Source organism: Thamnophis sirtalis, unplaced genomic scaffold, assembly GCF_051295495.1.
Source record: "Thamnophis sirtalis isolate CommonGarterSnake01/CBP01778 unplaced genomic scaffold, rThaSir2_p1.2 scaffold_1, whole genome shotgun sequence".
Taxonomy (NCBI): Eukaryota; Metazoa; Chordata; class Lepidosauria; order Squamata; family Natricidae; genus Thamnophis; species Thamnophis sirtalis.
The window spans coordinates 176,163,822-176,190,606 of record NW_028261381.1 but is presented as its reverse complement, the minus strand read 5'-3'; the positions used below and the strand labels follow the sequence as shown (position 1 = coordinate 176,190,606).

General features: G+C 45.0%; 1 protein-coding gene across 3 annotated transcripts; it reads right to left on the bottom strand.

Annotated features, from left to right (window-relative positions):
* Positions 1 to 858: 858 nt before the first annotated feature.
* Positions 859 to 26,114, bottom strand: SIRT6 (sirtuin 6). Of its 3 annotated transcripts, none has more exons than XM_087703379.1 (8): positions 26,017 to 26,101; positions 22,053 to 22,180; positions 18,151 to 18,333; positions 16,688 to 16,747; positions 11,600 to 11,695; positions 8,045 to 8,125; positions 4,205 to 4,328; positions 859 to 1,752 (listed from the first exon to the last, which is right to left on the bottom strand). In XM_087703379.1, the coding sequence occupies exons 1-8, from the start codon at positions 26,020 to 26,022 to the stop codon at positions 1,441 to 1,443; spliced, it is 990 nt and encodes a 329-aa protein (XP_087559505.1). In that variant the 5' UTR covers positions 26,023 to 26,101; the 3' UTR covers positions 859 to 1,440. The 3 variants fall into 3 exon arrangements, with proteins under 3 accessions (XP_087559505.1, XP_087559506.1, XP_087559504.1); XM_087703378.1 differs by having other exon boundaries at positions 860 to 1,752; positions 25,957 to 26,114; XM_087703380.1 differs by lacking the exon at positions 8,045 to 8,125 and having other exon boundaries at positions 25,957 to 26,114.
* Between the last annotated feature and the right edge of the window lie 671 nt (positions 26,115 to 26,785).

Below are 26,785 nucleotides of genomic sequence, written 5' to 3'. Positions count from 1 at the left end.
TGTTCCCAGCTGCAGGGATTGCCACAGACCATCGCCGCCTCCCTGCCTCGCGTTTTTAGCCTCTGCACCTCACGTTTTTAGCTTCCGAACACGCCGTTTTAGACCCGTTCAAGGCTGCGGGGATCGCTAGAGCACATCGCCCCCAATCGCCACCTCTGCGCATTGCATTTTTGACCTTTGCGCTTTGAGTTTTTGGCCTCCGCACACTCCGTTTCTGGCCTCTGCATGCCGCGTTGTCAGCCTTTGCACATTGTGTTTTCAGGCGGTTCCAGGCAGCGGGGAGTGGAACGATGGTCTGTGGCAATCCCAGCAGCCTGGAAGAGGTCATTAATGTGACGCATGGAGACTGAAAATGACCGAAGGGTGGGGGCCGTCAGGTGGGCGTGGCTACATTTGGTGTATAAGACACACCCAAATTTCCCCCCGCTTTTAGAGGGATAAAGTATGTCTTATACTCTGAAAAATACGGTATATATAGTATCAGGGAGACAAAAAGTGATAACAGATACGCGACATAAGGGACGCTATTTCCTATTCTAAGTGGTTCAACAAAGGTAGTTCTTTAAAAAACACGATTTTCTCCTTCTCACACTCCCTCCGGGGTTTATCAAGAAACGGAGAGGAGCTCAGCGTTGGCAAACCAAGAGAAGGGTTTGGGGGGGTAGCAGCAAAACCAGTGGACCCGTAGCAAGAATCCCGGGGTCAGTGGAGTTGGGGAAGGGAAGGGAGTGGGGAAGAGGACTGAGGAGAGGAGGAAGGAAGGAAGCCAAAGAAAAGAGAGAAGGATGAAAGGGAGGGAGGAAGTAAATGGATGAAAGAGGGAAGGGAAGGGAAAGAGAGAGAGGGAAAGAGATGATTGAGGAAAGGGGAGGGGGAGAGAGGAGGGGAGAGGGAAGGGGAGAGAGAAAGAGGGGAGAAAGGAGAGAGAAAGGGGGAGGTAAAAGGGAGAGAGAGAAGAGGGGAGAGAGAGAACAGAAGGAAGAGAAATGAGAAGGGAAAAGGGGACGGGAAGAGAAAGGGAGAGGAGAGGGGAAAAGAGAAGAGAAAAAAGGAGAGGGAGAAGGGAGAGAGAAAGGGGAAAGGAAAAGGGGAGAGGGAAGAGAAAAGGGGAGGGGAGAGAAGAGGGAAGGAAGAGTGAGAAGGGAAGGGACCCCGTCCCTCAACAGCACCTAAGAGGCATAAAAAGAGGGCACAAGCCTTGTTTCCTGGCCTGCCCCACAGAAAGAAGGATAACTAGCTGTTACCTTCTTCCAGAAACAGAAAATCTGGGCTCATCCAGAAAAGCTTCAAAATTTCAGGGGGGGAAAGAAAATTACGCACAGAACCCGGAGGAAGACAATTCTGAAAAAAGTCAGGTAGAAACGCCAAGGCCAAGCTGGTTTTCTGAGAGATACCAGGCAACCCCCACCAGGCAGACAAGCCCCGCCGGCATGGCATCCATCAAGTTGGCAACAGCTCCAGCTTCGGCCGCTTAACCGGGACTGAGCCGCCATCCAGCAGGCAGGATTCCTGTTTCAGGACCGCTGCGTGTCCCAGGCCCTCCCGCGCGCCGTTCCAGCGGGGAGAAGGCTCTTCCTTGCTGAGGAACGGCAAGTCTGTGCCAGCCTTGGTGAGTGGTTTGGCCACTTGCTGCTCCGCACTCTCCACCACTAGTGGCCCGGTCCACTCCGGGATCTCCAGCCCCAGGAGTTTCATGAGCTTCGTTATGACCTCGTCCACGTAGCCGTGGATGCGCAGGTCCGCCTGTCTGTCCTGAGGAGCAGAAAAAGAAGGGGCCAAGATGTGATGTGGAACACAGAACGACGACTGGGTCTTGGGAGTTGTTGCTGGCTTGCTTCTGGGTCCAATCCCAGATGTTGGGGAAGGGAGAGGAGAGAGGAAGGAAGAGGAAACAGGAGAGGACAGGATATGGGGAGGGGAGTAGAAAGGAGAGTGGAGAGGACAGGGGAGTGGTGAGGAGAGAGGTGGGGAGAGAGGAATGAAAAGGAGGAGGAGGGGAGAGTAGTGGAGAGGGGAGTGGAGAGAGGGAAGAATAGTGAAGAGGGCAGAGAGCAGGGGAGTGGAGAGGAGTGGAGATGGGAGTGGAGAGGAGGGGAGAGAGGAATGAAAAGGAGGAGGGAAGAGTAGTGGAGAGGGGACAGGGAAATGGAGAGGACGGGAGGGGAAGGGAGAGGAGAGGGAAGAATAGTGGAGAGGGGAGAGGACAGGGGAGTGGAGTGGAGAGGAGATGAGAGGGCAGAGAGCAGGGGAGTGGAGAGGAGTGGAGATGGGAGTGGAGAGAGGAATGAAAAGGAGGAGGGGAGAGAGTAGTGGAGAGGGGACAGGGAAATGGAGAGGACGGGAGGGGAAGGGAGAGGAGAGGGAAGAATAGTGGAGAGGGAAGAGGACAGAGGAGTGGAGTGGAGATGGGAATGGAGAGGATGGAGGGGGAAGAGAGAAGGAAGAATAGTGGAGAGGACAGAGGACAGGGGAATGGAGAGGAGTGGAGATGGGAGTGAAGTGGAGAAGAGATGGGATGACTTCAGCTGGTCCAGAATGCGGCCGCGCGAGCGATCGTGGGTGCACCTCGGTTCACCCACGTAACACCTATCCTCCGCGAGCTGCACTGGCTGCCTGTTGATCTCCGGGTGCGATTCAAGGTGCTACTTATCACCTACAAAGCCCTTCATGGTACTGGACCTGGGTACTTGAGAGACCGCCTACTGCCAATTACCTCCACTAGACCGATACGATCGCATAGATTAGGCCTCCTCCGAATTCCATCATCTACCCAGTGTAGACCGGCAACTACCCGGAGGAGAGCCTTCTCGGTGGCTGCTCCGACCCTCTGGAACGAATTCCCCGTGGAGATTCGGACCCTCACCACCCTCCAGTTCTTCCGCGCCGCCCTAAAGATCTGGCTGTCCCGGCTGGCCTGGGGTTAAGACTCTAACCTCACTCGAATTGTGTGGCTGTTGTGTTTTTTAATATGTTGTATTGTCTGTATGTTGGAAACTGTTTGTCCTCCCCCCCCCCTTTTGAACTGTGAGCCGCCCTGAGTCCCCCCAGGGAAAAGGGTGGCATACAAATAAAGGGAAAATGAAAAATGAAATGAGTGGAGAGGAGTGGAGAGGGTGAGAGTGGAATGGACAGCGGAGGGGAAAGGGGAGTGGAGAGGACAAGAAAGTGGAGAGGAGAGAGAGGAGCAAATCTGGCTTCCCCCCATTTATTTTGTTTTTCAAAAGCTGGCTGGGCAGGTCTCAAAAGGGGATCGGGTGACCTCAGGTTGGTGCTCATCACTGGCTGACAGGGTAGGCCTTGATCCTGTCCTGTCTCTCTCCTTGGCTGGGTTTTTTGCATTGGGTTAAAGTTTTAATCACTTCTTCTATTTCTCTTTTGCCATTTTGTAAGCTGCCCAGAGTTGTGGTATCAGGGAGACAAGCAGCATATAAATTCAATAAATAAATAAACAAGCTTCAAAGAGGCAGAAGAAACATCAAAGCCCGATGTAGCAGAAGACCAGGCTGAGCCAAAGGGGGGGGGGGTGTCAAATGTGTCATTAGTTTGGAGTCTCTCTCTGCTCCTACAAGAGACCGAATTCCAGTCCCCCACCCTTGAAGTCTGTTGACTCTTATCTGTGGCTAATTTGCCTGGACTGTGAGTAGATCAGATTCTTGTCTATATCTGTCTGTCTGTCTGTCTGTCTGTCTGTCTGTCTGGAAATAGAGTAGTGCAGTGGCCTAGAGGTGGAGCTCTCGCCTCACAATCAGGAGGCTGTGAGTTCTATCCTAGGTAGAGAAAGGTATTTCTCTCTGGGCACAATGAGAATATAATTGCTGAATATAACTCCGCACTGGTGACATGAGGGGCAGCCGGCCAGTAAACACTCAGCTCCATTCAGTTGCCCAGACTCCACCCTGCAAGGGATTTGGGGTCATTAAAAGAAGATGAAGCTATAGCAGGAAATAAACTCTGAGTACTTTTGAACGCTCTTCTGGCATCTGGTTTCTTGCACCTGACAGCTGATGACTAAAGACCTACCTTCCTCCTTCTCCTCCTCCAGCTAGCCGGGTCTTCTCTTAGCCCAAGAGCAGAGGCTCCTGGCTTGTCGGTTTATCTGCTGCTCTTTTTCCCAACCAAAAGGGCTGCCCCCAAGGAGCAGAGAGGAAAACATGGAGGGCCAGCTGTCCAGTCGAGGGAAGAGGGGTTCCTGGCACATACTCACGTGCTTGGTGGGCTGCAGGTTCACGATCACCAACTTCCCCCCTTTCTTCTTGGTCAGCAGAGGAAGGTCCCCGCTGGGCTTGATTTGCAGCGAGGTCCCCAGGGTGATGGACAAGGACGCCCTCCTGTAGGCAGAGGAGAAATCAGCCCTGAAGACCCTTTTCAAAGAGGAAAGTGGAGCGAGGAACAATGGAGGGAGTCTAGGACTTAATAGTCTGCTGAGGAATTTTTATCACCCTAACCTTAATTGACCCACCCGTAACAATAATAAATATGGGATACAAATGTACAAATATACAGTATTTGTATATGTAAGACACCCCTTGGTGTGTGTGTGTGTGTCTATCTGTCTATGTGTATCTCTGCCTGTGTGTGTTCCAGCATAACTCTGGAACGCCTGGACCACTGAAATGAAAAGGAATGAATTATATCTATAGTATCAAATCACAATACTTTTGACAGTGATAGTGTACATTTTGTATGTATGTGTGTGTGTGTGTGTGTGTGTGTGTGTGTGTGTGTATAGATAGATAGATAGATAGATAGATAGATAGATAGATAGATAGATAGATAGATAGATAGATAGATAGATAGATGATAGAGATAGAGATTATATATATATATATATATATATACCTCCCTGCATGTGTGTGTGCGTGTGTTCCAGCATAACTCTGGAACACCTCAAGCAATTTCAACCAAACTTGGTGCACAGAAGACTTACTCTCTGGAAACAAATACTCTGGGGGGTAAGACACCCCTAACATCCCTCAGGGGGCGGGGGTGTCTGTGTGTGTGTGTCTGTGTGTTCCAGCCAAACTCTGAAATGCCTGGGCCATTAAAATGACTTGGTACGCAGATGACTTACTCTCTGGAAATAAATACTGTGGGGGTAAGATACCCCTCAGTGTGTGTGTGTGTGTGTGTGTGTGTGTGTTTGTGTGTTCAAGCATAACTCTGGAACGCCTGGGCTGCTGAAATGAAAAGGAATGAATTATATCCATAGTGTCAAATCACAGTACTTTTGACAGGGAGAGTGTGCATTTTGGATCCAAGTTCATGTGTGTGTGTGTGTGTGTGTATTTGTGTTCCAGTATTACTTTGACTTGACACTATAGAGATGATTCATTCCTTTTCCTGTCTAATACAGGATTAGCATCAATAAATACCTGGGCAACGCTGGGTTATCAGCTCGTTAAATATAAATGAATGAAGCAAGCCCTGGTTGTTATCACTGCAGCGGTGTCTTCTGTGTGTGTTTTTTTTTAAATAGAATTTATTTTTATTTTCAAAACAAACACACCACATAAAATCTTCCTTCTTTACAAACTGTACAAAGTGTACCAGTTGGTTACAAAGGGCTTTCGTGCATCTCTTCAACAGTCATCAAGCATAATTCATATCAACTCAAGTATTTTAACTCAGATATTTATATGTTACCGTCATCATACCTCCATTTTCATTTGAATATAGTTGTTTAAATTAAACAATTGTTTTAATCATAAATTAATTCATCATAAAATATACCAAGATTTAATACATAACCACATAATGGCATTTCATTTACTATTTCTAAAATCCTCCAATAACACTGAATCCTTATGTCCTATTCTAGCTAAACATCCATAATATTTAATAACAAACTTTTCTCATCCTCCTTTCCAAATCGCTGTTGGCAATTTTCATCCAGTTTCCTTATATTATACTCATACATATATATAGTCATCATTATCCCTCCTTTATTTGACTATTTCCTGTATCATAACATTTTCCCCCTAATAATCAAAACTTAACTGTATCTAGCTTAGTTCTTTTTTATTAACCTTTGTATATAATCCAAAAGGATTTCTAATCTTCATGGGTGCCATTCAATATTCATATCCAATTATTACTTATCATAACACTACACATTCTTTGTTCTTTTTTTAAGGCAATATGTGAGGAAGACCGTTGAGGGCACCGTGGGGGTCAGGGCCACCCATCGGCTCTGCTTTCTCTAGTTTGGGGTAAAGGAGTGAAGTTTTGGGGCGAGGAGGCAGAGAGGGGCTATGCGGACCTCAAGTGTTCTCTGAGCTTGGTGGTATTCTTGCAGACATTTCATCACCCAACTAGGCAACACCATCAGTGCTACAAGGCTTTGCTGTCGTTTATGTGCGAGTGGCTAGCCCTGACAGTGTTGGTAGGAGTGGAGGCCTACTTGATTAGCCTATTGTTTTTCGTTTGCTTGTTTGCCTGAGTTCCTCGGAATATTTTTTAGTGCTTGACAACTTGTGTATAAACAGAGAGTAAAACCTGACGCCCTTCTAGCACTGATGACGTTACCCAGGGGGGGTCACGAAACATCTGCAAGAAAACTACCAAGCTCAGAGAGCACCCAGAACCCCATAGACCTCTTCCGCCTCCTCTCCACAAAACTCACTGCCTTTTAGCACTGATGATGTTAACTGTTGTGGGCTGTTGGCCGCTGGCCCCCTCCAGCAGCCGAATCGAATCAGCGGAGGAGAAGGCGTGGGAGTCAGGGTCGGCATCAAGGCAACCTGAGAGCTCTGAGGGGGAAGAGGGAATGGCGCTGTCAGGGAGAGGAAGACAGAGGCAGAGCCTAGGCCGGCCGTCAGCCCTCAGATGGAGAGTCAACAGCCCCCAGGTCTGGAGGTGGCTGATGAGGAAGAGGAGGAACAGCTGGATCGGGTGCCTGACGCACGTATGCGCAGAAAGCAGAGGAGAGGAGAGCAGTGGAAACCTATGGGCTGGTCCTTGGGATGGAAAATCCACCACTGCTAGGGAAGCCCCACCCTAGCTCTGGGGATAAAAGGCAGGGGGCGGAGATGAATAGATGGGGCAGAGGAGAGGAGAGCAGTGGAAATCTATGAGCTGGTCCTTGGGATGGAAAATCCACCGTTGTTAGTGAAGCGCCAGCCTAGCTCTGGGGATAAAAGGCAGGGGGCGGAGATGAATAGATGGGGCAGAGGAGAGGAGAGCAGTGGAAATCTATGGGCTGGTCCTTGGGATGGAAAATCCACCGCTGTTAGTGAAGCCCCACCCTAATTCTGGGGATAAAAGGCAGGGGGCAGACATGAATAGATGGGGCAGAGGAGAGGAGAGCAGTGGAAATCTATGGGCTGGTCCTTGGGATGGAAAATCCACCGCTGCTAGTGAAGCGCCAGCCTAGCTCTGGAGATAAAAGGCAGGGGGCGGAGATGAATAGATGGGGCAGAGGAGAGGAGAGCAGTGGAAATCTATGGGCTGGTCCTTGGGATGGAAAATCCACCGCTGCTAGTGAAGCGCCAGCCTAGCTTTGGGGATAAAAGGCAGGGGGCGGAGATGAATAGATGGGGCAGAGGAGAGGAGAGCAGTGGAAATCTATGGGCTGGTCCTTGGGATGGAAAATCCACCGCTGCTAGTGAAGCGCCAGCCTAGCTCTGGGGATAAAAGGCAGGGGGCGGAGATGAATAGATGGGGCAGACAACTATTCATCTCCCTGCCAGACAGATTTGTTAGCCTGCGGTGACAAACTTTTTGCCGGGGCTGCCGGCGCTCCTAATAAAGGCATCTTTTGAGTTCACTTCAGAGGGTTTGTCGTGTTTGGGGAGATGGGTCAAAACAGTTGCCTAGTCGGGTGGCCAAACGTCTGCAAGGAAACCACCCAGCTCAATCCCGAGCTACAAATATTGTCGTCCGTTAGTGACGTTTCAACTGGTTTATGGTTTATCAGCCTTCGCTGTTGGGCTCCTCAATGGTAGCTTCCATCCAGATTAGATTCAGGAAGACCCAACCCGAGGGAAATTCGGAACCAGAAATCCGGGAGAAGGCTGGATTTGAAACCGCGCCGTGGGAAACACACCTGCTGGCTTCAGAAGCCAAATTGAGGTCCCGATTTGGCAGGGAATCTTCCCAGTCTAAGATGGTGTCCATCAATTTGCCTCTTTTGAGAAGAAACAAAAAAGGCAGAGCGATCAAACCAACTGTGAATGGGGAATAAAAGCATTTTTTAAAAATACATTCCCTCCCTTCCCAGAGTTTTTGGGGTGTATTTCTAGCATTTTGAGGTTCAAGAACCCCCCCTTCCTCTTCCTCTGGAGCAGTGTTTCTCAACCGTGTCAACTTGAAGATGTCTGGACTTCAACTCCCAGAATTCCCCAGGCAGAGGAAGGAAGAATGAATGAAGACCCACTCACCCCCAGCTCACCCTTCCTAGCCCCTCCTTCCAAATGCCAGCAGCTGGGAATTGGGAGTTACAACAGGCCGTCCCCTCAAAGGTACTTATAGCCCCAATTTGAACGTCTGGCGTCTACACCACAGCCCCATGGTCATGTGATCGCATTTTGGGCGTTCCGACAACCGACCTGCATTTATGGCCATTTGCAAACCCAGGTCAGAGAATCTTGGATGCCAAGGGGAGGAAAGAACATGAAGAACAGTTGCAAAATTTGGGTTCAACCGGTCTAGAGAAAAGATGAACCGGGGGGGGGGGGGGGAACATGATAGAAATATTCCAATATTTAAGAGGCTACCACAAAGAGGAAGGGGTTAACTTATTTCTCGTAGGCAAGACAAGAAACAAGAATGGAAACTAATCAAGGAGAAAAGCAATGTGGAATTAAGGAGAAACTTCCTAACAGTGAGGATAATAAACCAGTGGAATAGCTCGCCACCAGAAGTTGTGGATGCTCCAACTCTGGAGGCTTTTAGCACTAGCAATAGCTCTTTGACTTATACACTGCTTCATAGTGCTTTCCAGCCCTCTCTAAGCGGTTTCCAGAGTCAGCCTCTTGCCCCCGACAATCTGGATGCTCACTTTACCCACCTCGGAAGGGATGGAAGGCTGAGCCAACCCTGAGCCGGTCAAGATCAAACTGCTGGCAGTGGGCAGAATCAGACTACAATGCTACATTCTTATCACTATTGCTACCAGGGCTCTTGAGAGAGAAAGAGAGGAAGGGAGGGAGGACTTATATACCACTTTACAGCCCTCTCTAAGTGGTTTACAGAATCAGCCTCTTGCGCCCAACAATCTGGGTCCTCATTTTACCCACCTCGGAAGGACGGAAGGCTGAGTCAACCTTGAGCCGGTGAGATTTGAACTGCCGAACTGCAGCTAGCAGTCAGCTGAAGTAGCTTGCAGTACTGCACTCTTAACCACTGCGCCATCTTGGCTCTTTAAGAAGAGATTGGACAGCCATTTGTCCGGAATGGTATGGGATTGGCTCCTTGAGCAGGGGGTTGGACTAGAAGACCTTGCGGGTCCCCCCCCCCCAACTCTCTTCCTGCAGTCGATGGCGCGATGAATGAGTGAGAGACGGGTGTAAATTGAGCAGGGACCATTAGACAACCCATCTTCTGCCTGCCTCTTTCCTTAGCAGCTCTCCTCTCCACGAAGGTCCCCAAAGCTGCTATTAATAATCTTGCCAAGGAGATTTAATGCCACCTTAAAGCACTTAAGCTGAGAAGCGTTTCCCCCCTGCCCTTCCTTGATTCGAGTGGCAGCTCTGGGGTGCAATGGCCACCCATTAAGAACTCCGCGGTCCGTAACTCGCCTTTTGCGCCAAAACATGAGGGGGAAGGGGAGAGCCAGTGCCTTACCTCCTGGCCTTTGGCTGACACTTTTAAACCACTTTCTAACCAATTAACCAGTGGAACAGCTTGCCTTCAGAAGATGTGAATGCTCCATCAACTGGAGGATTTAAGAAGAGAGTGGACAGCCATTTGTCTGAAATGGGGTAGGGCCGTGATGGCGAACCTGTGGCACGCATGCCAGAAGTGGCACGCAGAGCCCTCTCTGGGGGCAGGCGCACAGTTGCCAGCTGCTCTTCTGGTTTCCGGCACGCACATCCATTTTCAGCCCATTTTTCGGGGTATGTTTGGGCCATTTTCCAGGCCATTCTAGGCAGTTTTCAGGGAGGTTTTTAGCCCATTTTTGGGCATTTTACTCCATTTTACTCCAGCTTGAAAACAGACAAAAAAAAAAAATGGCCTGAAAAACAGTCCAAAACAGGCCCTTTTCCAGGCCCTTTTCCAGCTATTTTGAGACTAAAAACAGCCCGAAAAATGACCTGAAAATGGCCCAAAAATAGGCATGCACACCGGTCAGGTGATTTTGGGGTTTCCGGTGCTCCAGCCACACGCACATGAACACACATTCCAATTTGGGCGCTCGGTGCCCAAAAGGTTTGCCATCACTGGTATAGGGTCTCCTGCCTGAGCATGGGGTTGGACTAGAACAGTGTTTCTCAACCTTGGCAACTTGAAGATGTCTGGACTTCAACTCCCAGAATTCCCCAGCCAGCGAATGCTGGCTGGGGAATTCTGGGAGTTGAAGTCCAGACATCTTCAAGTTGCCAAGGTTGAGAAACACTGGACTAGAAGACCTCTAAGTCTGCTTCCAGCTCTATTCTGATTAGAATTAAGGGAGCCCAGAAGGGGATTCAAGAATTGGAGGTGGTGAGAAAGGCATTGCTATGCACGTACTCAACTTATAACCATAATGGAGGCTGTCCATTATGGTCATAAGTTATGACAGTTTTAAAGCACGTTATCACATGATCAACTCGATTTTACCACCTCCCCCCCCCCTTTCAGCAATTGTTAAACAAATCAGCATAGCCTTTAAGTGAAACTCCCACACAAGTAAACACTGAACTCATTAAGGAAATCTAATCTTGTCGGAGGGTTTTTTTTTCCTTTTGCCGAAAACTGAAAATAAACACCAGCATTTTGGCAAAAGGTGGTTAACTCTAGTCCTGGGATCCCTGTAAATGGCCATAAACGCCGGCCAGTTGCTAAATGCTGAAAATGGAGTCGTGTGCCCAGCTGTAAATATGTCATAAATATGAACCAGTTGCCAAGCGTCTGAATTTGGATCACGTGACCACGGGGAGGTTGCAAAGGTCATAACTGTGGAAAAACAGCCATAAGTCCCATTTTTCAGTACCACTGTAACTTTGAAGGTCACTAAGTCGAGGGCTACCTGTAATTAAGGCATCGAATGGGCTGCGTTCACACCACATTGCCAATCAACAAAGTGTAGCATGCCATGCAGATTTATAGTTGAATATTCCATCTAATACAGCCAGTCCTCATTTAGTGGCGATTTGAAATTACCAATGGACCAGAAGTTGCCAGAGCTTCATCCCTGGAGCCTTTCAAGAAGAGACTGGACTGCCATCTGTCAGAAATGATGTAGGGTCTCCTGCTTGGGTGTGGGGTTGGACTAGATGACCTACGAGGTCCCTTCCACCTCTATTAATCTGTTATAATGTCAACGCATGCCGGTTGGCTCTTTATGTGACTTGATGGAGTGGGGTGTCAAGGGGGCGCTCCGTCTTCGGCAGCCCGTCTTTTCAGGAGGACTCATGGGGAGGGGTCAGGGAAGGCAGCCGGAGGGGTGGGGGGAACGCACCTGCAGGATCGGAGCCCTCGGTGTTTGGAGACGTCGCAGAGCCGGCCGGTGGGTTTGAGCCCCATGGTGCCCACAACGGTGTCCCTCACGTATTGCCTTAAAAAAATGAAAAGAAGACACGGCTACAGCAATGATAACAAGGTATTTATTTATTCCTTTGTGTTTATTTAATTTGTATCCCGTCTTTCTTATTTTTACCAATAACTCAGGCCGGGAAACCTATCTAACACACCTTCCTCCTCTTACTTTCAACACAACAATCTTGTGAGGTGGGCTGGGCTGAGAGAGAGGCCCAAAGTCACCCAGCTGGCTTTCATGCCTAAAGCAGGACTAGAACTTCCAGTTTCCTGGTGATTGGCCCAAAGTCACCAAGCTGGCTTTCAAAGCAGGACTAGAACTCCCAGTCTCCTGGTTATTGGCACAAAGTCACCCAGCTGGGTTTCAAAGCAGGACTAGAACTCCCAGTCTCCTGGTGACTGACCCAAAGTTACCCAGCTGGCTTTCATGCCTAAAGCAGGACTAGAACTCCCAGTCTCCCAATTTCTAGCCTTGGTATCTTATCCAGACCACCAAATGGAAAGCATTGCTGCCATCCAATTCTTGGGAGGGGTTGCTCTGGATTAATAGCTCCCAACCCAGATGAGCATCTTCTACTTCCAGGTGTGGAAACAGCTGCCTCTTGGGCGGAGTCCCTGACTCGGCAACCTGATAGGCTGCTGAGATAGCTTCAGATCCTGCTCTTGACTAAAATTAGGGGAGGATGTCTTGCTAAGAGAGAGGAGTGGTGTGCTGGCCTAGAGGTTGAGCTCTCGCCTCGCAATCAGGAGGCTGTGAGTTCAATCCTAGGTAGAGGCAGATATTTCTCTCTCTCGGCACAATGAGAATATATCTGCTGAACAAAAGTCCGCACTGGCAACAGGAAAGGCAGAGGGCCACTAAACACTCTGCTAGCTCCATTCAGTTGCCCAGACTCCACCCCACAAGGGATTACGAGGTCGTTAAAAATGATGATGATGTCTTGGTAAGAGAGACCCAGCCCAGGATGGTGTCCCACTTTAAGAACGCTGAGCATCCGGAAGAGAAGCCAAGGTCGTGACGATTTAGTCATGCGGTCTCGATGCTCTGAGACCGCAGCCAATACTTTTGCCGCTGGGTAGTCCAAACGGACCTAAACCGTCCCGAAGAGACGGTGAACAGGAAGAATACGTCTTGCTGATCTCGGGGATATCGCAAAATCCCTGAAAGAAGCAAGAGAAGCTCTTCAAGCCGGTGGTAAAAAAATCCAGCCAAGGCTGATGAAGTCGGGGTGGCTTCAAAACAGAAGGATATGGAAAGTGAAAGTGTTTCCAGCTGGTGAGGAATTTTTATTGTTTTAAAAAAAGAGACTGCCTATAAAAACTTAAAAAATTAATTTAAATTGAAGAATAGAAGAGTCAAGTGGTGGAATTAAATTTGGAATGGTTTTGGGCAGTGGTTATGTTACTTTTTAAATGCTATCTTCATGGATGGAATTTATGCAAGCCTTTTGAAATGGATGGATTAAGTTTTCTTCTTCCACCTTCTATTTACGATTCTCTGTAATCTGTAGGCTAAAGTCTTCCTCTTTCATTGCAGTGGGTATTTTTCTAATTCATTTAAAGATTGGACTCTTTTTTCTAACTTGAAATACAAGTTACAAAGATACAAAAGGAAACTTTTTAACAGCGTTACCACTGCTCGGAGGCTGGGAGGCCTCTGTTCTTCCACGGATTGTTTTTGACTTGGCACCATATGACTTTGCTGATTGATTACAAAGGGTGATAAGAAGGGAAACACACAAATGACCCTTTGAAGTGCAAATAACATCCTTTGTGAATCTATGCTTTAATCTTATTAACCTTCCAAGCTAGAGCCGCTGTGTATGTTAGAATGGCAAATTTGCGAAAGATACTTTCAGAAATACAGAAATCATCATATATATATATATATATATATATATATATATATATATATGTATATGTATATGTATATGTATATGTATATGTATATGTATATGTATATGTATATGTATATATATGTGTATATATATATGTGTATGTATGTATGTATGTATGTATGTATATATATATGTATATGTATATGTATATGTATATGTATATGTATATGTATATGTATATGTATGTATATGTATATGTATATATATATATATATGTATATATATATATACACACTTAAAGTCACAACCCCTGGTATGCCCAAGTATGGGAGGAAGGTCACACTTCCACTCTCTGTCATTAGGCTCGTCACAAGAGACCATCCAGACAGAAACCCAATATTTGGGTTTCTGTCTGGATGGTCTCTTGTGACGAGCCTAATGACAGAGAGTGGAAGTGTGACCTTCCTCCCATACTTGGGCATACCAGGGGTTGTGACTTTAAGTATATACCTCCCACCCTGGCTGGCTGATAAGGAGTCGTTCTCTGTAGCTCAATGGTTAACTCCCTGCCTGGGAGGCAATGGAGCACAGGTTCAATTCTCAAACATGGGTATGGCTAGCTGATGAGAGCTAAATAGCTTGAAATAGATCTATACTAGTCTCCCTTTATTTATTTATCAGCATATATATATATATATATATATATATATATATATATATATATATATATATATATATATATATATATATATATATATATATATATATATATATATATATATATAAAATAAAATAAAATAAAATAAAATAAAAGAATAGATCAAAAGCTGGAATACTTAGAGCACATAACAATAAAATATGATGAAAAAATTGAGGATGTTTATCAAATGCAAGACGGGGCGATTGAAACTCAAAAAACCGAAGTGGAAAATGAATATAAAGAGATTAAACCTGCTGATATTGATGGTAATTGGTTCGTTCCTGAAAATGGAAAGAATGGAATACTGAAAGAGGAAGTAAACGGAGAGGAATTCTATTCCAGAGGGCAGGATATAGAAGAGGAAAAAAATTAAAGAATTTATGGATTCAAAGAAAGAAATTCTACTAGCAAAAGTATCGATAACACTGTTGACAATCAAAGACAAGCTGAATAAGGAAACAGAAAGAGGGCATCAAGATTATATGAGAGATTTTACAAGCAAGGAGTTGTTAAGAGAAGTCCATACAAAGCTGATCAAGATGATGATTAGAGGATTGCAGAAGATATGAAATTGTTGTTATTGGAAAGATACAAGTTGATAGATGGAAGAATGTAATTTAAAACTAGTTAAACCTAGTGAAATTTATTGATAATAGATATAGCTTAAATAAATAACTGATAATGTTATTAATGTATACAATGTGTAGTATTATGATGAGTATAATTGGATATGAATATTGAATGGTACCCATGTAAGGAATCCTTTTGGATTATACATAAAGGTTAACAACAACAACAACAATACTAGAACTAAGATACAATTAAAGTTTTGATTATTAGGGAGGAAATGTTATGATACAGGATATAGTCAAATAAAGGAGGGATAAGAATAATAATGCATATATAGATATGGGTGTAATATAAGGAAACTGGATGTAAACTTTAAACAGTGATTTGGAAAGGAGGATTAGAAAACTTTGTTATTAAATATTATGGATGTTTAGCTAATTGGAAAGATACAGGCTGATAGATGAAAGTGTTTAATCTAAAACTAGTTGGACTTAGTGAAATTTAATGACAATAGATATGGTTAAATAAACAATTGAAAATGATAATAATGTATACATATGTGTTGTGGCCCAGCAGGAGCTGTTGGAGCTGCCACCAGACTCCAACAACGAGGGGCCCTATGAGTCAGCTCTGGAGGGCCCTGGACAGGGTTCCGACTCCGAGCAGGGCGCAGAGAGACTGGTTGGCCACCAGGAGGCGCCTGAGCCTTGGACCAGTGGGGAGGAGACAAGGGAGAGTGAGCCGGACGCCAGCAGTGAGTTGTTCCTGGATGCCCAGCACCGAAGAGCTAATAGGCGTCAGGAACAGTTGTGCAATTACAGGAGGTAATTGCGCTCAGCTGGTGGTCATTAGGCTCCTCTCCAGACTATAAATGGACTGCTTGTGCACACGGCCCTCTTGCAGAAGTCAACGCAGGAACTAATGTTGGAGAACATTATTGTGAGCTTGGCAGGCTGGATTGCTGCCAAGCCTTATCTGTGCTGGATTGCTGCCCAAGCTTGTCTGTGCTGGTTTGCTGCCAAGGACCTGTCTATCTGTTAATTAAATGCCGTAACTTATCTTTGGCTCGGAATGTGTTGGTGTGGGACGAGGGGGGGTCAGAACACATATGTATTGGTATAACAAGTAGTAATTGGATATGAATATTGAGTGGTACCTATGAAAGGAAGATGAGAAATGGTTTGGTTACATATAAAGATTAATACCTATGAAAGGAAGATGAGAAATGGTTTGGTTACATATAAAGATTAATAAAAAAGAACTATGATAATGGATATAGTCAAATAAAGGAGAGATAATTATAACAATGTATATATAGGTATGGGTACAACATGGGGAAATTGGATGTAAATTGTAAACAGTGATTTGGAAAGGAAAATTAGAAACCTTTGTTACTAAATGTTATTGATGTTTTGCTAGAATAGGCCATTAGGAATAGTGTTATTGGGATACTAGAAATAGCAAATGAGATGCCAGTATGTGGTTATGCCTTGAGTTTTGGTATGTTTTATGATGAAGGACGTTTAAACAATTATAGCCAAACGAGAATGGGGGTAGGATGATGGTAATATGTACAAATATATTTGATTTAAATAGCAGTAGACTTATATACCGCTTCATAGGCCTTTTAAAATACTAGAATTAATATGAATCATGGGTGACTGGGAAAGAAACACACGAAATTTTTTTGTAACCAACTGATACACTTTCTACAGTATGTAAAGAAAGATGATTTTTTTGTGCTGTGTCTGTTTTGAAAACTAAAAATAAAAAACTTTTAATAATAATAAAAAAAGAACGCTGAGCATCCCTGGTTTAAAAAAAAAAGTGATTAAAAGCCACATTTGTTTTTCACGTAAAAGCAGCTTTGGGGGGGGAGGAGGGGGAAATAAAAGGAACATACTTGCCACATTTCATGCATTCCTCAACGAACATGTTCCCGTGCAGCTCTGCCAGCTTGTCCCTAGAGCAGAGACATGAAGAAAAGTTGCTAGACGAGGGAGATCATATGCACTTTAAAGGGGTCTCCAAACTCTGCAACTTTAAGACTTGTGGGATTTGCTCTCTGTTTATATACTAGCGGTGTTAATAGTGTAATCAAGGAACTTACCAAGTACAATCCCACCAACAAGCCAGCAAGCTACAAGTACAGGGGGCAGTAACCTGCGGCTCTGGAGCTGCATGTGGCTCTTTCATCCCTCTGCTGTGGCTCTCTGTCACCGATTGGTACCACAATTTTGAGAGGAGCTTCCAGTTTTTTTTGGGAGGGGGAGCAGGACGCACCAGGAGGAGACTCTATGGCAAGGGGCGGGTTTTCCGGTCAGCTCCACAATTGATAGGGCTTTCGGTTAGGACAGGTAGAGGAAAAAGGAAGCCGCACAAGGAGGAGACTCTATGGTGGGGGAGCTGGATTTCTGGTCGGCTCTAGAATTGAACAGGGGGCTTCCAGTTAGGACCTTTGTGGCTGTTTTGAGTGTTTAAGGTTGCCGACCCCCGTACTAGTACATAAATGGAGAGCAAGCCCCACTCCCATCTAACACAGATGATGTTACCTATTTGGGTCATGAAACGTCTGCAAAGAAACCACCAAGCTCAGAGAACCCACAGCTGCCCTCCTTCACATTCTCCTTTTCTTCTTCTTCCTCCTCCTCCTCCTCTCCACAAAACCACCTTTTTGCTACTGGAAAGACACCGGTTGATAATGCCACTCGATGATAAAAATTAGCTAACTTTTGATGATTAATAAGTAGGGATTCTAATACTTGGTAGACCGTTTTAGATCATCATCGAATGCTTGTTTGTTAACATATAATTTACTACGATATTAATAATGAAATGATAACCTTAATTTGGATAAATAACCGGGCCATAAATTGTAAATTGAGATCTGGTGAAAAGACTTATAAACTTTATAAACTTTTTGTTTAGGTTTTGTTATGAAGGTATAAATAATTTGGATCAGAGGAGACGTGACATAAATACCAAACAAAACCCCCTCTCCCTTCTAGCACTGATGATATTCCATAGTTGGGTCATAAAATGTCTACAAGAAAAGCATCAAACTCAGAGAGCGCTAAGCAACCCAAAGCCTCCTCCTCCTCCTCCAGTACTTTTTTCTTCTCCTTCTCCAACACTCTTTCTCCTTCTACATCCCCAACACTTTCTTCTTTACCATCACTCTTTCTCCTCCTCCTCCTCCTCCTAATCCACCCACCACCACTCTTTCTCCTTCTTTGCTCAGGAATTCTGGGAGCTGAAGTCCACGAACTGTCATTGTTCCCCATCCCTGATCTAGGGTGATTTCTTGGAGAAGCCCCAACTTCTACACCTCATTGGCCGCCAACGTTTCAAGCCGGTAAGCGTTACCTGGGGAAGCCGGACCTCACGTGAAGCCCGTCTATGTTTTGGCTGACCAGGAAGTGCAGGATGCCCACTCGATGGAGCTCCAGCAGGGCCATGTGAGTCTTCGAGGGCCTCGCGTTCTCAAAGGTGGTGTCGAATTTGGGCACCAGGCCCCGCTCCTCCATGGTCCACACCCCATTCGGGCCTCTGCACCAAGGAAGAGAAGCACAGTTGGTTCTCCACTTACAACAGTTCATTTAGTGACTGCTTGAAGTGGCAAAACTCACTGGAAAAACAAAGTAACGTCACGACCATTTTCCACACTTGAGACCGTTGGGGTCCAGTGATCAAAATTCAGACGCTTGGTCGTTGACTCATATTTATGACAGTGCCCGTGTGTGTGTGTGTCACGTGATCGCTCCCCTTTTGCGACCTTCTGACAAGCAAAATCACAGAGGAAGACAGATTCACTTAACAACCGTGAGACTTATTGAAGAACTGCAGGGATTCATTTAACAATGGCGGCAAGAAAATTGGTAAGACGGGACAAAACTCACTTAAGAACTGCCTTGCTTAGCAAGGGAAAATCTGGGGCTCAATTGTGGTGGTAGTTCGAGGACTACCTGTCGGTGGCATGGCTCCAGGCTACCTGAGGAACCATCTCATCTCATGGAATTGGACCGAACCGCTGACACCAGAAGGGACATGCTGAAGACCCCCATCAGCCAAAACAGGGGTCTCCAACACTGGCCGCTTTACGACTTGTGGACTTCAAGTCCCAGAATAACATTGCACCTGATGGAACAATCAGTACTTGATCTCACCACTCTAGCAGAAGGATTGGCTGAGAATTCTGGGGTAAATAGTCCTCTAACACAGGGGTCTCCAACCTTAGCTACCTTTTTGCGACTTAGGGACTTCAACTCCCAGAATTTCTCAGCCAGCACATGCTTACTGAAGAATTCTGGGAACTGGAAGTCCACAAGTCGTAAAGTAGCCAAGGTTGGAGACCCCTGAGCCAAGGAATTTTGGCCACCAGGGTACAGGAGAAGACCTTTTTCTGCTGTAACTTCTGGAACATTGTTCCCCGCGAGGCGAGATCTGCCCCATCTCCCTCACCTTTTAAGACTTCCAAAAGGGCCTTTAAAACCTAGCTCTGCTGGTTGGCCTGGGGCTTGGAGGGGGCTCAGGCCATTCTGGAGAAGATTACAGGATTTAAACACTCCCACTCCATTGTATGCGCCCCTCCTCCATCTTGTCATTGTTTCTAATGTTATATTGACGGTTTTGACACAATACTGTTTTTATTGTGTTGTAAACCACCCAGAACAGCATCACAGCGAGATGAGTGGCATATCAACTTAATAAACAAAATAAGAAAAATAAGCAGCTTTTGAACAGGGTAAGAGCAGCTGTGGGCAGAATGTTCCTGAAAATTGATGATCCCCATGTGGGTGAAGAAGAGCCTCATGCTGGGAAAGATTGAGGGCAAGGGAAGAAAGGGACAGCAGAGAATGAGGTGGCAGGATGGAGTCACCGAAGCAGCCGGCGTGAGCTTTAATGGACTCCAGACGATTGGTAGAGCACAGGAAGGGATGGAGGAACATTGTCCAAGGGGTCATGATGGGTTGGACATGACTTCAATGTAGGTAAGAGGAACCTTAATTTGTAAAAATAACTTGGATATAAATTTTTAATTGGGACTTAAGGAAAAGACCTATAAATTTTATTAATAAATTCTTGTCTAGATATTGCTATAAAGGTATAATTTCTTTTGGGGCTGATGAGAGGAGAGGTGATATTAATAGTAAATAATTTTCAGTTAATTACAATAATAACAAGGAAATGTTGATGGATAATGTTTAATGGTGTGTGTGTGTGTGTGTGTGTGTATGTGTGTGTATGTATGTAGTATTAGTAAAAGCAAATTGGATATAAGCTTTAAATTGTGAGTTGGGGGGGAAAAGGGGAGGGAAATGCTTAGATATCTTATTAACTGATTTTGTTTCAGAATAGGTTATAAAGGTGTAATGTTATTGCAGGTTTATTGAAATTGCGAATGAATGCCAGTAGGTGGTTGTATCTTTAAATACAAATGATTTCAGGTAAAAACACGTTTAAATAATGGTAATTAAATGAGAATTGTGGTACAGTGATAGTAAAATACATAAAAAAATTTGATTTAAAATGTACGATTCAATTCGAATGAAGTATATGTAATGATTTGATTGATTTTATTTGATTTTATTAAACTTGCATGCCGCCCTATTCCCCGAGGAATGATTGTGGAAGAAATGCACGAAATGTATTTGTAACCAATCGACACGCTTTCTACAAGATGTAACGAAGGACGATTCTTTTTTTGTGTTTTTGTTTAATTAAAACAATAAAACTTTTTTTAAAAAAATGTGGGTGAGAGGAAGATGAGGGGAAAATGCAGGTATACCAAGACAGAATGATTATATTTCCTTATTGTTTCATGAAAATATCATGAAAATAATTTCAAGGAAAGGCTATAGTCCTTCAATTTGGCCTTTAATTCGACTGACTTCCTAAACTAATCATCGGAATTAAACATAACCAGGAGAGGTGTCTTATCTTGGTTTGTGTTCCATTATACAGAGTCCTTGACTTATAACCACAATTGAGCCCAAAGTTCCTGTTGCTAAACAGGACGTTGGTTAAGTGAATTTTGTCCCATTTGATGACCTTTCTTGCCACAGTTAAGCAAATCACCGCAGTTGTTAAGTTACTAACCTGGTTGTTAAGTGAATCTGGCTTTCCCATGGACTTTGCTGGTCAGAAGGTCGCAAAAAGGGATCACGTGACCCCGGGGACACTTCAACCATCATAAATATGAGTCAGTTGCCAAGCATTCGAATTTTGACCACATGACCACGGGGATGCTGCAATGGTCGTAAGTGTGAAGACTGGACATAAATCACTTTTTTCATTGACATTGTAACAGATGAACAGAGTTGGAAGGGACCTTGGAGGTCATCTAGTCCAACCCCTCTGCCCAAGCAGGAAGACCCTCCACCATTTCTGATAGATGGCAGTCCAGTCTCTTCTTGAAAGCCTCCAGGGATGACGCTCCCACAACTTCCGAAGGCAACGTCTGTTCCATTGGTAGTTTCAAATAGCCACTAAATGAGGACAACCTGCATTAGATGGAATATTCCACTATAAATCTGCAGCCTTTTCCTTGTATCCCCCATAATGAGATTTGAGCATTCAAGGCTTCATAATTCATCATCTGTGCATTGAGCATGGCTTCCAAACCAAATTTGCATCCTCATTTCTACGCACGGCTTCATAAACCAAAATAGCTTATTCGAAGCCTGCTGTTCCCGAATCTAAAACTTGATGTGAAAATTCTGAGTTACCATATTTTTGGGACTATAAGACGCAACTGAGTATAAGACGCACCAAGATTTTGAAGAGGTAAATTAAAAAAAAAAAAAACTTTTTGCACTCTAAAGGCCTCCCAAACCCTCTGCACGCCTTGTTTTTTGTGAAAAGGGGGCATGCAGAGAGTTTGAGAGGCATGCAAAGTGCTCCTAGAGGCTGGGAGAGGCAAAAATGAGCAAAAAACAGGGCATGCATAAGCTTTGGGAAGCTTGTAGAGTGCATCTTGGAGGGGGGGGGAAACGACAGCCCATTTTCCGCTCATTTTTGCCCTCCCCAGCCCCAAGGATCACTTTGAAGTCCCCCCAAACCCTCTGCATGTCCATTTTTGTGAAAAACATCCCGGAGTGGGGTTTCAGAAGGCCAAAAATGCTGTATTCAGTGTATAAGACGCACCCAGATTTTCACCCTCTTTTTTTTGGGGGGGGGGGAAAGGTGCGTCTTATACTCTGAAAAATACGGTAGATGAAATTTGGCTTCTGGTCCAGACCTCTGGCCTCGGCTGTCCCTTTCCCCACCTGAAATCCGGAATCCCTGAAGCTGTGCTGATACCCGCCCCGGTGTGAAAGACCACGTTGAAAGAATTCTGGATCAAGTCAGCCAGCTGATGGATCTTCTTTTCCAACTCGTCCGGCGGATCAAAAATCTGAATAAAAGATTGGAGACATTAGTGTAGGCGCCGAGTGGGTTGCAGTGCAGAGGTGAAGCAATGGGTCCCCGAAGCACCTATGAAGGTGTGAATCCCTTGTTCGATATCAACAGCCAGGAGTTTAACCGCCCTGCTGAGGTCAAGAGAAAACCCACCTCCAGCCAGATTAAGGCTGATCTGGTTACTTTCTGCTTTATTATTAGATTTCCGCCCCCTCTTTTTTTTTTACATCTAAGTAATCCTCGACTCACCAACATAACTGAGTCCAAAATTTCCATGGCTAAGCAAGGCAGTTAAGCGAGGGGGGTTTCTCCCCATTTTACGTTACAATCTATTTGCTACAGTTGTTAAGCGAATCACTGCAGCGGTTAAGCAAATTTTGTCCCATTTTGCAGTACAGTCTATTTTCCACAGTTGTTAAGCGAATCACTGCGGTTGTTAAATGAATGACATGGTCGTTAAACACATCTGGCTTCCCCCATTAACTTTGCATATCGGAAGCCAGCTGGAAAGGTCACAAGTGGTGATCATGTGAATCCAAGACACTGCAACAGTCATAGAGACATGTCAGTTGCCAAGTGCCTGAATTTTGATCACGTGACCCTTGGGATGCAGCAACGGTCATAACTATGAAAAACAGTCATCAATCACTTTTTTCAGTGCCATTGTAACTTCAAACGCCCACCCAATGAATAGTTGTTACAACCACAGCTGTGACTGCGATTAGATTAATTAGATTAGATTAGGATGGATGGATGGATGGATGGATGGATGGACAGATAGGCAGAAAGAGAAAGATGATAAAGAGATAGAGATAGACAGACACAGATCAAGATATAGACAGACAGAGACAGATGATAAAGAGATAGAGACAGACAGACAGAGAGACACAGAATAAGAGATAGATAGAGACAGATGATACAGATAGAGATAGACAGACAGACAGGCAGACAGAGACAGATGATAAAGAGATAGAGATAGACAGACAGAGAGACACAGAATAAAAGATAGAGACAGATGATACAGAGATAGAGATAGACAGACACAGATCAAGATAGAGATAGACAGACAGACAGACACACAGAGAGATGATAAAGAGATAGAGATAGACAGACACACAGATCAAGATATAGACAGACAGACAGACAGAGACAGATGATAAAGAGATAGAGATAGACAAAGAGACACAGAATAAGATAGAGATAGACAGAGACAGATGATAAAGAGATAAAGACAGACACAGATCAAGATATAGACAGACAGACAGGCAGACAGAGACAGATGATAAAGAGATAGAGATAGACAGACAAAGAGACACAGAATAAGATAGAGATAGACAGAGACAGATGATAAAGAGATAAAGACAGACACAGATCAAGATATAGACAGACAGACAGGCAGACAGAGACAGATGATAAAGAGATAGAGATAGACAGACAGACACAGATCAAGATATAGACAGAGACAGATGATAAAGAGATAGAGACAGACAGACAGAGAGACACAGAATAAGAGATAGATAGACAGAGAGACAGATGATAAAGAGAGAGACAGACAGACACAGATCAAGATATAGACAGACAGACAGAGATAGAGGATAGATAGAGAGACAGACAGAGAGACACAGAATAAGATAGAGATAGGAAGGTGGGTAGATATATAGGCAGGGAGGCAGGCAGAGATTGATAGACAGATAGATACAGATAGATGACAAATAGATACAGATGGCTACAAAGTGAGACAGACATTGATCAAGATAGAGATAGACAGATAGATGATAGAGACAGATAGATGATAAAGAGATATACAGAGACAGACAGACAGACAGACAAAGGTAGGTAGTTGGACAGAGAGACAGACAGACACAGACTGACACAGAAAGCTCCCAAAACTTTTAAAAAAACAAAACCAAAGATTAATTTTGAGAAGAGGCACTACTTATATATAGCTAGTCCTTGACTTGTGACCTCAATCGAGTCCAAATGCATGTGGCTAAGCGAGACACTGATTAAGGTGAATTTTGTCCCATTTTACCCCCTTTCTTGCCACCGCTGTTAAGTGAATCACTGCAGTTGTTAAAAGACAATAACAGGGTTGTTAAGTGAACAATCCTGGCTTCCCCACGGAAGGTCGCAAAAGGGAATCGCCTGGCCTCCACCCCGGGATGCTGCAACCGTCATAAATACGAGTCAATCGCCAAGCGCTCTGAATTTTGAACCCGTGACCCCCTGGGGGACGCTGCCACCATCATTAAGTCTGAAAAACAGTCCTAAGTCACTTTTATCAGGGCCGTCAGAACCCCAGTCACTAAACAAACTGTTGTAAGTAGAGGACTGCCTGTATAGACACCCCCATGCACACATACACCTCCAATGGGGCCCATAGATAAAACTGACAAGCTGACTTGGTGGCTCAGTGGCTAAGACAATGAGCTTGTTGATCAGAAAGGTCAACAGTAAAAAAGTGATCAATTGTGCAGAGATGGACAGGTTAACTATGGAATTAAAAGATAGAAAAGAAATGGATTATTATATGATTTGGAACATATGTTATAATTGGCTAGAAAATAGATGTAAAGATCATATATAAAGATTTCTTAAGAGACATATCAAAAGGGAAAGGTATTGTATATATTTGTAAATATTGATATAACTAAAAGGTATTGTCTACATATGTGTGTGTGTATACATATACATACATACATACGTGTGTGTGTGTGTGTTGCATTTGTGCTGATAAATAAATAAAGGGAGACTAGTATAGATCTATTTCAAGCTATTTAGCTCTCATCAGCTAGCCATACCCTTACTGGGATTTGAACCTGTGCTGTATTACATATTAGGCAGTTGTGTTAAAGGAGGCGAGCCGGTGGCTTAGTGGCTAACACAACTGCCTAATATGTAATACAGCACAGGATCAAATCCCAGTAAGGGTATGGCTAGCTGATGAGAGCTAAATAGCTTGAAAATATGTATCTATGTATCTATCTATCTATGTATCTATGTATCTATGTATCTATGTATCTATGTATCTATCTATCTATCTATCTATCTATCTATCTATCTATCTATCTATCTATCTATCTATCTATCTATCTATCTATCATCTGAATAATTATACTATATATAGAATAGTGATGTATATAATTGGAAAGAAAGAAAACTGAGATAGCCATTGTGTAAATAAGATTGATACCAATACTGAAACGCTGTCAAAGAATGGAAATGTGGTGTAAATCTTGAATATGTTTCATAAAAATATAAAAAAAGAAAAAGAAAAAGAAGAAAAAGAAAATTCAGCAGTTCAAATCCCTAGTACAGGTCTCCTGCGTGAGGAGGGGGTTGGACTAGATGACCTCCAAGGTCCCTTCCAGCTCTGTTACTGTTACGAAAACCCCTTGAAAGGAAAGATAAAGGAACACCCTCCAACACACAGACACCCTTGCTGTCTGGGGGATTCTGGGAGTTGTAGTCCATGATGCCCACTTTAGAGAGACCCCCCCCATCTTGCCCTGGAGGGAGGGGAATCAATTCCCTCAAGCTTCCCCGCCCCTCAACCTGCCTCAGGGGCGGCCCCTGTGCCTCAGTTTCCCCCTTTCTCCTTCCGTGCCTCAGTTTCCCTCCACCACCACCCCCAGTTTCAGACTCTTGACCCCCCCCCATCGTGCCTCAGTTTCCCTCCCGGAGGCCTAAGGGGCGGGGCTGGGGGGGAGGAAAGATGGCCCGTTCCCATGGCAACGAGGCCTCCTCCCGCCTGCCTCGCCTTCCCCTCACCTCCGGGAGGCCGCACTTCCCTTTGTCCGGGTAGGGCGACAACCCCGCCGCGTAATTCACCGACATCCCGTTGCTGTCTCGGCGAACCTCCTCATCGTTTCGTTGGGAATCATTAAGGGACCCCCCACACGCACCATCTCAATGGATAATTTCCGGTCGGGGGGGTTGCGCAGGCGCATTCCGCGGGAACATTCAGCCATTGGTGGGGGAGTTCGCCATCTTTGCTTTGGGCGGAGAGCGCGAGCGTGTTCGCTTTCTTGGAAAGGTGAACGACGTCGCGGGCGCCATGTTTGATGCGGGTGTTAGGAGGGAGGGGCCATGTTTGGGAATGGCAGAGAGGAGGTGTGGTTATAAGTGATAGGTGAAGTTGCCGGCGTCGCCATCTTTGTTTCGGGCAGGCAGGGTGGAAAGGCGGGGAATAGGGAGGGGGAGAAGTATGTAGCGCTCTGGCGGGTTATGTTTTTTTTTTGGGGGGGGGTTGCGTTTTTTTGGGGGGGGGAAGAGTTCAAACAACCTCCCAAAAATGGGAACGTGGCAATGTTGCAAATCGTTCCTGTAGTCTGCAATTTTTTTCTGGAAATCCATTCCTTCTCTCACACCATTCCAAGGGTGTCCATCCCAAATTGCACAGCTAAAAGTCTGTAGAGATTCTGATAAAGCAGAATAAAATGTGGGTTAAAATATAAAAACAAGACGTGGCATAAGGGTGATGAAAGAAATGTCCTTCTGGGACATCCCCCCTGCAGCTGAAGTGGAGAAGTCTTTATTATGTAAAGTGGACTAGCTTGGCCATCTTAATGGCCCATTGACAAGGTGGGGATGGGCAGGA

What these genes read in the sequence shown, in the direction of transcription:
- SIRT6 (XM_087703378.1), bottom strand. Translation starts at nt 26,022, where the DNA reads ATGTCGGTGAATTACGCGGCGGGGTTGTCGCCCTACCCGGACAAAGGG. An exon ending in TCAGGGATTCCGGATTTCAG is followed by an intron (nt 18,334 to 22,052) that starts GTGGGGAAAGGG and finishes TCCTTGGTGCAG; the next exon opens with AGGCCCGAATGGGGTGTGGA. An exon ending in GAATGCATGAAATGTGGCAA is followed by an intron (nt 11,696 to 16,687) that starts GTATGTTCCTTT and finishes CATTTTTTTAAG; the next exon opens with GCAATACGTGAGGGACACCG.